The 11,684-nt window shown below is 51.9% G+C and overlaps 1 protein-coding gene across 1 annotated transcript; it reads left to right on the top strand.

Annotated features, from left to right (window-relative positions):
• The first annotated feature begins 261 nt into the window (after positions 1-261).
• On the top strand, positions 262-8,845 carry LOC125711999 (uncharacterized). Its single transcript, XM_048981572.1, has 5 exons — positions 262-309; positions 409-2,355; positions 7,972-8,244; positions 8,336-8,469; positions 8,656-8,845. The coding sequence occupies exons 1-5, from the start codon at positions 262-264 to the stop codon at positions 8,843-8,845; spliced, it is 2,592 nt and encodes an 863-aa protein (XP_048837529.1).
• The last annotated feature ends 2,839 nt before the right edge of the window (positions 8,846-11,684 follow it).

Raw genomic sequence — 11,684 nt, 5'->3', positions numbered from 1 at the left:
AAACACAGGAAGATCAATTTAAAAGCTCTGCTGACATACAGCCAAACATGGGGATAAACAAAGAGGCTGACTGAGTCCTTTCATTCCAGCACTCTCTATAAGCAATTTTTTACATGGGGCTTGTAAATAAGTATACACTAATAGCAGCCTTCAATAAATAATATGCTTTACCATCTGACTATATGGTGGGAGAAGCTTCCGGCTTCAGGAGATGGGTGCACATGGCCCCCGCTGTTCCTGGAATTATCCCCCAACGGCATGATGACCGGTCCCCAAATACAGGCGCGCACGGCCCCGCCGTTCCTGGAAGTATCCCCCAACGGCATGATGACTGGTCCCCAGAGACAGGCGCGCACGGCCCCGTCGTTCCTGGCAGTATCCCCCAACGGCATGATGACCGGTCCCTAGAGACAGGCGCGCACGGCCCCGCCGTTCCTGGAAGTATCCCCCAACGGCATGATGACCGGTCCCCAGAGACAGGCGCGCACGGCCCCGTCGTTCCTGGCAGTATCCCCCAACGGCATGATGACCGGTCCCCAGAGACAGGCGCGCACGGCCCCATCGTTCCTGGCAGTATCCCCCAACGGCATGATGACCGGTCCCCAGAGACAGGCGCGCACGGCCCCGCCGTTCCTGGAAGTATCCCCCAACGGCATGATGACCGGTCCCCAGAGACAGGCGCGCACGGCCCCGCCGTTCCTGGAAGTATCCCCCAACGGCATGATGACCGGTCCCCAGAGACAGGCGCGCACGGCCCCGCCGTTCCTGGAAGTATCCCCCAACGGCATGATGACCGGTCCCCAGAGACAGGCGCGCACGGCCCCGCCGTTCCTGGAAGTATCCCCCAACGGCATGATGACCGGTCCCCAGAGACAGGCGCGCACGGCCCCGCCGTTCCTGGAAGTATCCCCCAACGGCATGATGACCGGTCCCCAGAGACAGGCGCGCACGGCCCCGCCGTTCCTGGCAGTATCCCCCAACGGCATGATGACTGGTCCCCAGAGACAGGCGCGCACGGCCCCACCGTTCCTGGAAGTATCCCCCAACGGCATGATGACTGGTCCCCAGAGACAGGCGCGCACGGCCCCGCCGTTCCTGGAAGTATCCCCCAACGGCATGATGACTGGTCCCCAGAGACAGGCGCGCACGGCCCCGCCGTTCCTGGAAGTATCCCCCAACAGCATGATGACTGGTCCCTGGAGACAGGCGCGCACGGCCCCGCCGTTCCTGGCAGTATCCCCCAACAGCATGATGACCGGTCCCCAGAGACAGGCGCACAGGGCCCCGCCATTCCTGGAAGTATCCCCCAACGGCATGATGACCGGTCCCCAGAGACAGGCGCACAGGGCCCCGCCGTTCCTGGAAGTATCCCCCAACGGCATGATGACTGGTCCCCGGAGACAGGCGCACAGGGCCCCGCCATTCCTGGCAGTATCCCCCAACGACATGATGACCGGTCCCCAGAGACAGGCGCACACGGCCCCGCCGTTCCTGGCAGTATCCCCCAACGGCATGATGACCGGTCCCCGGAGACAGGCGCACACGGCCCCGCCGTTCCTGGCAGTATCCCCCAACGACATGATGACCGGTCCCCAGAGACAGGCGCACACGGCCCCGCCGTTCCTGGCAGTATCCCCCAACGACATGATGACCGGTCCCCAGAGACAGGCGCACACGGCCCCGCCGTTCCTGGCAGTATCCCCCAACAGCATGATGACCGGTCCCCAGAGACAGGCGCACAGGGCCCCGCCGTTCCTGGAAGTATCCCCCAACGACATGACGACCGGTCCCCGGAGACAGGCGCGCACGGCCCCGCCGTTCCTGGCAGTATCCCCCAACGGCATGATGACCGGTCCCCGGAGACAGGCGCGCACGGCCCCGCCGTTCCTGGCAGTATCCCCCAACAGCATGATGACCGGTCCCCAGAGACAGGCGCACAGGGCCCCGCCGTTCCTGGAAGTATCCCCCAACGACATGACGACCGGTCCCCAGAGACAGGTGCGCACGGCCCCGCCGTTCCTGGCAGTATCCCCCAACGGCATGATGACCGGTCCCCAGAGACAGGCGCACACGGCCCCGCCGTTCCTGGCAGTATCCCCCAACTGCATGATGACCGGTCCCCAGAGACAGGCGCACACGGCCCCGCCGTTCCTGGCAGTATCCCCCAACAGCATGATGACCGGTCCCCAGAGACAGGCGCGCACGGCCCCGCCGTTCCTGGCAGTATCCCCCAACGGCATGATGACCGGTCCCCAGAGACAGGCGCACACGGCCCCGCCGTTCCTGGCAGTATCCCCCAACTGCATGATGACCGGTCCCCAGAGACAGGCGCGCATGGCCCCATCGTTCCTGGCAGTATCCCCCAACAGCATGACGACAGTCACAATGAACACAATGGTTTCCATTTCACAGACACAACAGGGGTCAGGTCACCAAACCCAGAACCCTCTCAAAGTCTATTTCTGAAGTTCTACATTACTGGCCTCCAGCATCTCCTCCATACAAATTCACAGTGTGTGTTCTGATCACAGGATGTATGATGCATTTTTGTCTGGCTTGTTCCAGAAGCCCACTGCTTTCTCAGCAACATCCAGTGAAAAGCTGGACCATCCTGAGCCAACATTCACTCTATGACTCCTGCTTCACTTTCACAACAGGGGGATTATCAGTCTGGTTTGATTTGTGAGCCTGGAAACCCCATAAGAGAAAGGCCTCACATCCACTGTAAAACCTGGAAAGGGTCAGAGTGATTTAAGGAGACAGTTGAGGTGCATCTTTCTACTGGCACATGATATGAGCAGGGAAACCTTGCCCTCAACTTTCTCCTCCAAGGAGCAAGATCATCTGCCGACATTCTAATCAAAAAATGAGAAATTGTGCTCCTGCACAGAGAGGGACCAGCATGACTAATTCTGTATTATCACTGTGTGACATTCATATGTAGGCCGAAGCTATTGAAGCAGAGCACAGGCTCGTCATAGGATTATATACAATGACAAGATCATATGAGAGTGCTACTATTCTGCCTCAGTCATCAAAGTAACACATTAACACATTTACATTGTAACGGTTTCCCAGCTTGTAAACAGTAGTGACAGCCATGCTATAAATGCCTGCAGGCTTCTAATTCTCCACTCCTCCTTAAAGAAGCCTTTAAAAATAAAGCACCTTCCAGTGCTTCTGATAAAAGCTCATCCTCCAAAATTGCACAGATACCATTAACATTAAAAAATATAATTAAACACACAATTAAGGTAAATTCAAATGTATACCTGATATTCAAAAAGCCCAGTACAGGAATTCATTCCCTTATTGGGAACTGTGGACTTCCCCATAATCCAAGAGCCTCCACCCCATGAAGCCCAAGCTTGCCTGACCTCTCAGGACCTTGTTGCATCCTCTTCCCCATTCAGCTATAAGGAATCAACCTTTAGCAGAGGTCCAAGTCTGGATCTCGATTCCAAATCCAGGCCATGTTTTCATTTCACCCGGGTAGTTTAATAATTATTAATGATTCTGTTAGGCCACAGAGGCTTCACTCCCGGCTTATGGGTAAAGGAAGGCTTGGCTTGGCCCTGGAGGACTGTGATTTGAACAGCTCTGGCTTAGAGGGATCTCCTGTGTATGTGTGTGGTGAGGGCAGAATTCTCTTTGATCCTGCGAAAGAGATTTGGGCCAAAAGATCTAGAAACTTTGCAAGACCCTTGCGTTGGTACATCTTCACCAGCTCTAAGGCCCACAGAACTTAAAAGTCATAAGCTGACTGCTGCCCACTGTGTGTAACTGAACTAACAGGTAGGACCAGACCGTGGAGATTCTCGGCCACCAAAGGGCATCGTAGACAGATGATGATTAACAGAGCTCTCCTCTGCCTGCCAAGATGCCTTGTGTTTGTGTGAAGTGTACTGGACAGCTTAGAGACAGTCCTTGTTGTACCACAGTGATACACATATCACTTTGTTCTTATAGACACCAGCATGGTTTCTCACCATTGTTAAATCCAGTGTTTCCAGTAATCGGGTATTCTTAACTACTTTAAAAATATCTAACAATGGGCAGTGTGCGAGGTGCCCCACCCATCCATCACACAGGCAGGTTCCCTGGCCAGCGAATGCCCACCCTGAGTCACTATGGCTGAAGAATAGGCCAACAATGAATAAGGGACTGGAAACAGGAAATGGGAAATGGCCTTGTCACTGGAGGAAATGGCCTTGTCACTGGAGGAAATGGCCACTGCAACCAGGCTTTTGCCAAACTCCTTCCCCTTCTGAAGGGATCTTCTCAAGCCCTCTGCTCAGGGCAGCCTGACAACATAAGTGCGCTGTCTAATCGTAGCCATCATCAGTAGGTTTCTATGGATATTTTATCAGAAATTAGTTACCTATGAATTAACGCATTACATTCCTCAATGTGCACAGAGCAAGATGGCTGCTCTGCAGTCAGAATTAGCATAAAACAAAGAACAGACAATGCTCTCTTCCTTCCCAGACATCATTTATCTGTGACCATGATTTTCCTCTTGCTGTAGCAGACTACCCTGCTGATCAAACATTGCAGGTGATCAGCCTCTCCACCCTGCTGATCAGACGTCGCCAGTTATCAGCATCTCCACTCTACTGATCAGACATCGCCGGTGATCAGCATCTCCACTCTACTGATCAGACATCGCCAGTGATCAGCCTCTCCATCCTACTAATCAAACGTCGCCGGTGATCAGCCTCTCCACCCTGCTGATCAAACATCGCCGGTGATCAGCCTCTCCATCCTACTAATCAAACATCGCCAGTGATCAGCCTCTCCATCCTACTAATCAAACGTCGCCGGTGATCAGCCTCTCCACCCTGCTGATCAAACGTCGCCGGTGATCAGCCTCTCCATCCTACTAATCAAACATTGCAGGTGATCAGCCTCTCCACCCTGCTGATCAGACGTCGCCAGTTATCAGCATCTCCACTCTACTAATCAAACATCGCCAGTGATCAGCCTCTCCACCCTGCTGATCAGACGTCGCCAGTTATCAGCATCTCCACTCTACTGATCAGACATCGCCGGTGATCAGCATCTCCACTCTACTGATCAGACATCGCCAGTGATCAGCCTCTCCATCCTACTAATCAAACGTTGCCGGTGATCAGCCTCTCCACCCTGCTGATCAAACGTCGCCGGTGATCAGCATCTCCACCCTGCTGATCAAACGTCGCCGGTGATTAGCCTCTCCATCTTGTTGATGGAGCTGGAGTAGGATCTTATTTACAATACACATTCAGTATTTCTGACTGAGTCCTGACTCTGGCCATGGCAAGACTCTGCCTGTCAGTTTAAAAGCTTTGTTCCTTCCTGATAGCACCAATCTACAAATGAAGTTCACCAGTTCTGTATTGGGTACATTCTTAGTATCCAGCTTAGTATACAAAACATTGTGCCACAAACTAGTGACTCAAAACACAGCATCAAGCACCATCTCAATGCAATACCCACTGTTATAAGTGAAATACCAGCCCCGGGCTGAAGGCATGCACTGAACCCAATATCACCACATATAAATCAGCTTTTCTCATGATTGTATTGCAGTTTTGGTGAAGATTCAGGTTACAAGATAACAAACTTCAAAACAGAATCCATTTCTGAATTTTATGCCTTATTGTTTTATGTTGATATCTCTGCAGATTTTTCCATACCAAAAACGTTTACAACAACATATTGAAGATGAGCCTCAAGATGCTCATTTGTGACTTTTGTGGCAAAAATATCCCCTATATTTCACTAGTACATTATTAGTGTAACATCCATATATTAACTAAGTTTTAACCCACTGTTAACTTTGACAACATAAACATTTTAACAATCATATCAACCATTTTGTGCAGAGAAATTGCATGACCAAAACATAACAATCTTAACCACTACTTCACCAGCTGCTCACACGAAGCCATTTAAAATATGTGTACATTGAAAAAATCCACATAAACGTACTGAAATATTTACCTGGTGAGCATCTTCAAATGAAAAAAAAAGCAAAGTGATTGATCAGTAACAGATAAGCTTGAAGTGCCATCTAGCGGCACTCAGATAACGCAAAGTATAAATTACAGTAAGAGGTCTCGAGTTTACATTACATTGACAAAAATACCCATAAAACATGAGCACATTATTTTAATGCAATATACCAGTAGAGCAAAGCTCGTAATAAAGGTGCGTTTTATGTAAATGGCAAGAATATAGACCAAACGGTCCTTCTCAAACGGTACTTTTCATTATCCTAATATTGGCACAACTAACAAACACAGATTAGAAACTTGCAACTTTTCATCTAATCCGAGTTTCTTCTTTAACTTCAAAAGCCCAACTATTGGCACTGCGGAGCGCACTGGCTTGTACGACTCAATGATGCTACGCAACGCTTCTATTGATCTGACAGTATACAGTGCCACCTTGTGGTGGCATATGAAATTAATTCAACTTATGCTGTCTACACGTGTACCTTTATGAACTGTGGAACAGTCAACACCGCCATCTGGTGCCTGTGTTTCTCCCAAGGTCCGTCTTGCCAGTTTGCCAGAAACCGCTTGCGTAGTTCCATAAAATTAAAAAAAAACTAACAACCTTTGCCGCACTATTGAGAAATGTGCAAGATATATATTATACCAAGCTAGAGTAATAGAAAATGCCGCTTAGGATGCACAAGATGTATCCGGTACACAGGGTAACAGAACCATGTTATACACTAAACACATATAATACGTACTTGTTTTCCAGAATACAGGCACAAGGACAGATTTCAAAACACCTGGAGAAAAGTGGCAGAATATGAATATGATCACTGGTAAAAAGAGCACTTAGCAGCGCCTCACTGAGCTGCATGCCTGCCTTACTGCTCTCCCCAAGTCATTAAGTCCCCCCCCCCCCCCCACAAGACTCCAGAAGAGTCATGGTACAGGTGTCGAGTGTCTGTGAAGATGTAACAAGGCCCTTTGCAGAAAAGCAGCCGGTGCATAATGACACTCATTTGCATTTCCAGAAGCCTGGGAGTGAAGCGAGAAGAGACAGCATCAGTCAGCGTGTCTGTTATTGAAGGGAAGAGAGGAGAGAGACCTGGCAGTATCCCCACCGACATGATGACACTCATATGCGCTATGATATGGCACATATATACCCATACATATACATTACGATATACTGAAATATGACCACAGGAATATTTAACAACTTTAAATTTCAAGCTAAATCGATTATTAAGATTGCTGGGTTTCTGTCGAGGATGTTGTGCTCAAAATGAAAAAGGAAAAGCAAGTGTTCAGTACAAAGGTGTTTAATGAACGAGGAAGCGACTACCAGCTGCGGGCAGACGTTCAGCATGGGCTCGTAAAGACCCTCTGTCTCCGAGCAGCGAGGCCTGGCACTCTGGCCTGTGTCATGTAAGGCTGGAAAAAAACATCAGAAAGGGCTCATTTGCCACTGACACCAACCCAGAGAGTTGAATTGTGTGAAGTGTGACACTGTTTTGATATTATGTGGTTTTATTTTCATGGCTTCTGCGGTTGTAACTGTGTTTTTCTTGTTGCTTCCCCAGATTAAAACCGTCTGCAATCTCGAGTATCAGCAATCTGAGCAGCAGGGCTCAGCACATTGGAGAATGGGCTACAGAGACCGTTTTAGATGCCATTTCCACAAAAGTAGTAAAGCACATCTGCTTTTGGGGGGAGGGGGGTGTGGCCTTTTCTCTAAACACACGAGGCACTGAGGGATCTATGCTGACACGCACATAATTCCACTCCATTATAATCTTCTTCGTAAGAAATGGGGGGGAATATAGAGTCCCACAGTCAAGGGCCCCCCCATATTCTCACCCAGCCCCGCCTACGTCACCCCGCCCCCCCCATATTCTCACCCGGCCCGCCTACGTCACCCCGCCCCCCCCATATTCTCACCCGGCCCGCCTACGTCACCCCGCCCCCCCATGTTCTCACCCAGCCCGCCTACGTCACCCCGCCCCCCTCCCATGTTCTCACCCGGCCCGCCTACGTCACCCCGCCCCCCTCCCATGTTCTCACCCGGCCCGCCTACGTCACCCCGCCCCCCCATGTTCTCACCCGGCCCGCCTACGTCACCCCGCCCCCCTCCCATGTTCTCACCCGGCCAGCCTACGTCACCCCGCCCCCCTCCCATGTTCTCACCCGGCCCGCCTACGTCACCCCGCCCCCCCATGTTCTCACCCGGCCCGCCTACGTCACCCCGCCCCCCCATGTTCTCACCCGGCCCGCCTACGTCACCCCGCCCCCCCATATTCTCACCCGGCCCCGCCTACGTCACCCCGCCCCCCCATGTTCTCACCCAGCCCGCCTACGTCACCCCGCCCCCCTCCCATGTTCTCACCCGGCCAGCCTACGTCACCCCGCCCCCCTCCCATGTTCTCACCCGGCCAGCCTACGTCACCCCCGCCCCCCCATGTTCTCACTCGGCCCCGCCTACGTCACCCCGCCCCCCTCCCATGTTCTCACCCGGCCCCGCCTATGTCACCCCGCCCCCCCATGTTCTCACTCGGCCCCGCCTACGTCACCCCGCCCCCCCATGTTCTCCCCCTGCCCCACCTCACACACACACCCCTGCTCCGTTACCCAGGCTGCCACCCCCCTCACATTTTCCCCTACCACCCAGCTACGTAGCCCCGCACACCCCCAGCCCCTGCCCCCCCTCATTCTCACCCGGCCCCAGCTCCATCACCTTGGCCACCTCCAGACCCCTCAAAGATGCCCTGCTTCACCCCAGCAACCGGCAGCCACACCCCCGATATGTGGCCCGATGGATGACCTCGCCAGAGAGTGGCCACCCGGGGCCCTCTCTCTGACCCCGAATCGGCCGGGGTTAATCTGGTTGCCATGGTGACACACTGCATTCAGCCTGGCAATGTGCTGCTGTGTGGTCTTCTGTTTTTTTTACTGCAGCCAGAGCACAAGCCCTCCCTGAACAGGCCTCCTCCGCCGCTGTCCAGGACCCCCAGTGCTTCACCAGTCACTAGGACACTGTAGCTGTTGCTCTTGGCCAGTTCAGATAAGCACTTTTCAACCCAAATATATGGACAATCTTTTAACAAAAGACCTCATTGGTCAGATCCCACTGTGAGCGGACAGAGGGCCTCACAAATGGATGAACTTATGGAAGTGCCCCTGCAGGGGGAGCACTCTCTGATTAAGTCATACTTTACAATGCAGCACCAGGCTCTTTATTAAATGAAACCAAATCAAAATTTACAACAATATTCTAATTATATGAAAGGCAGCCCCCAAACACAGATAATAATATGACAATAAAAAGGCAAAGGATCCAACACAAACTGTGGCTCTACGTCTTTAATTTATGTAATCTCAAGAACTATTTATACTCCGGGACAGAGGTGAACGCCCTGTTCCCAGATTCATCTGCAAGCCGAATCTGGTGACGAACAGAAGATTCTGGGGTCCTGGGTGCATTCTGCCCCTTAGTACAGCAGACTGATAAGACGGGACACTCCAAATTCCTTTCCTGGAATAACCCTCACATTGTGCTTGGACAGAATCACTTAAAATACAGAATAGAGGGCACTGGGCCGGAGGCTGAGAACCCGAGGGCACCATGTAGGAGGCTGAGAACCCGAGGGGACTGGGCCGGAGGCTGAGAACCCGAGGGCACTGGGCCGGAGGCTGAGAACCCGAGGTCACCATGTAGGAGGCTGAGAACCCGAGGGCACTGGGCCGGAGGCTGAGAACCCGAGGTCACCATGTAGGAGGCTGAGAACCCGAGGGCACTGGGCCGGAGACTGAGAACCCGAGGGCACTGGGCCGGAGCTGAGAACCCGAGGGCACTGGGCCGGAGGCTGAGAACCCGAGGGCACTGGGCCGGAGGCTGAGAACCCGAGGGCACTGGGCCGGAGGCTGAGAACCCGAGGGCACTGGGCCGGAGACTGAGAACCCGAGGTCACCATGTAGGAGGCTGAGAACCCGAGGGCACTGGGCCGGAGGCTGAGAACCCGAGGTCACCATGTAGGAGGCTGAGAACCCGAGGGCACTGGGCCGGAGGCTGAGAACCCGAGGGCACTGGGCCAGAGGCTGAGAACCCGAGGGCACTGGGCCGGAGGCTGAGAACCCGAGGGCACTGGGCCGGAGGCTGAGATCCAAAGGGCACTGGGCCGGAGGCTGAGAACCCGAGGGCACTGGGCCGGAGGCTGAGATCCAAAGGGCACTGGGCCGGAGGCTGAGAACCCGAGGGCACTGGGCCGGAGGCTGAGAACTCGAGGGCACTGGGCCAGAGGCTGAGAACCTGAGGGCACCATGTAGGAGGCTGAGATCCCGAGGGCACAAGACAAGATGCTGAGATCCCGAGGGCACTGGGCCGGATGCTGAGATCCAAAGGGCAGAGACCCAGTGGAATTCCCAAGGGCACAGAATCTGGCTAACAGTTCAAACAGTTTAAAGGGCCATTAAATTCAATGTTTTCCCTTTATCCGCACTTGGTGTTACATGACAATCAAAATGCATTTCATACCAACAGCATTTAGTACAGGGTCACTGGGGGGGGGGGGGGGGACACCAGTCAAGTTTAAGCCTTTGCTTACGGCACCAATTCACCAAACTACTGGAAACCAAAATCTGAAACCAAACCTGAAAGCCAAAATAAACTCATACAGACACAGTGGGGCTGCAATCATTCCCTTATAGCAGCAGAGGTGTGTGGCTCCGTGCTGCACGTCTGCAAAAGCTATAGTGAACGCAGCTTTAAAAACAGAGAGAAATGACAGGTTTCAATTAAGTGCATGTATGCATCCCTCAGTATAAGATACAACTGTGCTTTGGAAAAGCTATGTACACACAAGCGAAGGATAAGAAGCGACGTTTAACTCTCAGAGACGGCTCCATAAGAAGCAAACAAAGTCGTTAAAACCAAAATAAGCCTGTTTACCAGTTTAATTGAAAGCTGAGCCGTGCGCCTCCTTGCTGCTCTCTGCAATGCGGAGACTTGGCTGCGACCTCAACATGTTCAGCTAAATGTCAACATTCAAAAGTGCTGCAATGAAGAATGATATTCTTTACAGGTTTATAAACATGCTGTCAGTAACACCTACAAAACTAATTCAAATTTGAAAATAGCATGTGGCATTTTCAAACACTATCTCACAGAAAATACCTCCTTGAAAAATAACTCGCATTTAAACATCTAATATTGAAAATGAACATCTGACATGCAGTATCTATTAATAATCTTTTATAGATACTAATACTGTAAGAAATATAATTTGTAATTGTTCAAAATCATTATATTTTACATCATTTTCTTACAAGAGCTGATCTTTCTTTAAAACTTGCTACAACCTCCAGCAGTTTTTTTTTAAATCTTAATTCGTCCCAACGTGGGACATGGTTTCACAGCACTTTGATTATCTTCATTTAACACAGCGCCAGCTGACACGTAAAGTTCAGCAGCCGCAGGTCGCGTGCGGTGAGACTTGATTAAATGAGTAAATCTGGTGCTGTGGGCGCTTTGGCCCCGGAACGTTCATTACATGATTAATAAACACGGCTCCAGCTAATTAGCAGGCGTGTGAACAGTCTACCACCACACCGTTGTGGAACAGGGATGATTCCCTGGACACGGTAACAAATCTGCATAGGATTCACCCGTGAAAAAAGTCCACGGACAGTGGCCAGAGCCCC

This window comes from Brienomyrus brachyistius, chromosome 17, assembly GCF_023856365.1.
Source record: "Brienomyrus brachyistius isolate T26 chromosome 17, BBRACH_0.4, whole genome shotgun sequence".
Taxonomy (NCBI): Eukaryota; Metazoa; Chordata; class Actinopteri; order Osteoglossiformes; family Mormyridae; genus Brienomyrus; species Brienomyrus brachyistius.
Note: the sequence above shows the minus strand (reverse complement) of the source record. Positions and strands in the feature narration are given on the sequence as shown.

Bases quoted from the DNA above. Each gene is read 5' to 3' on its own strand.
- LOC125711999 (XM_048981572.1), top strand. From the start codon at position 262: ATGACCGGTCCCCAAATACAGGCGCGCACGGCCCCGCCGTTCCTGGAA. The intron at 2,356-7,971 runs GTATCCCCCAAC...GTTCTCACCCAG, and splicing joins TGGCCCCATCGTTCCTGGCA to CCCGCCTACGTCACCCCGCC. The intron at 8,470-8,655 runs GTCACCCCGCCC...CCTACCACCCAG, and splicing joins TCTCACTCGGCCCCGCCTAC to CTACGTAGCCCCGCACACCC.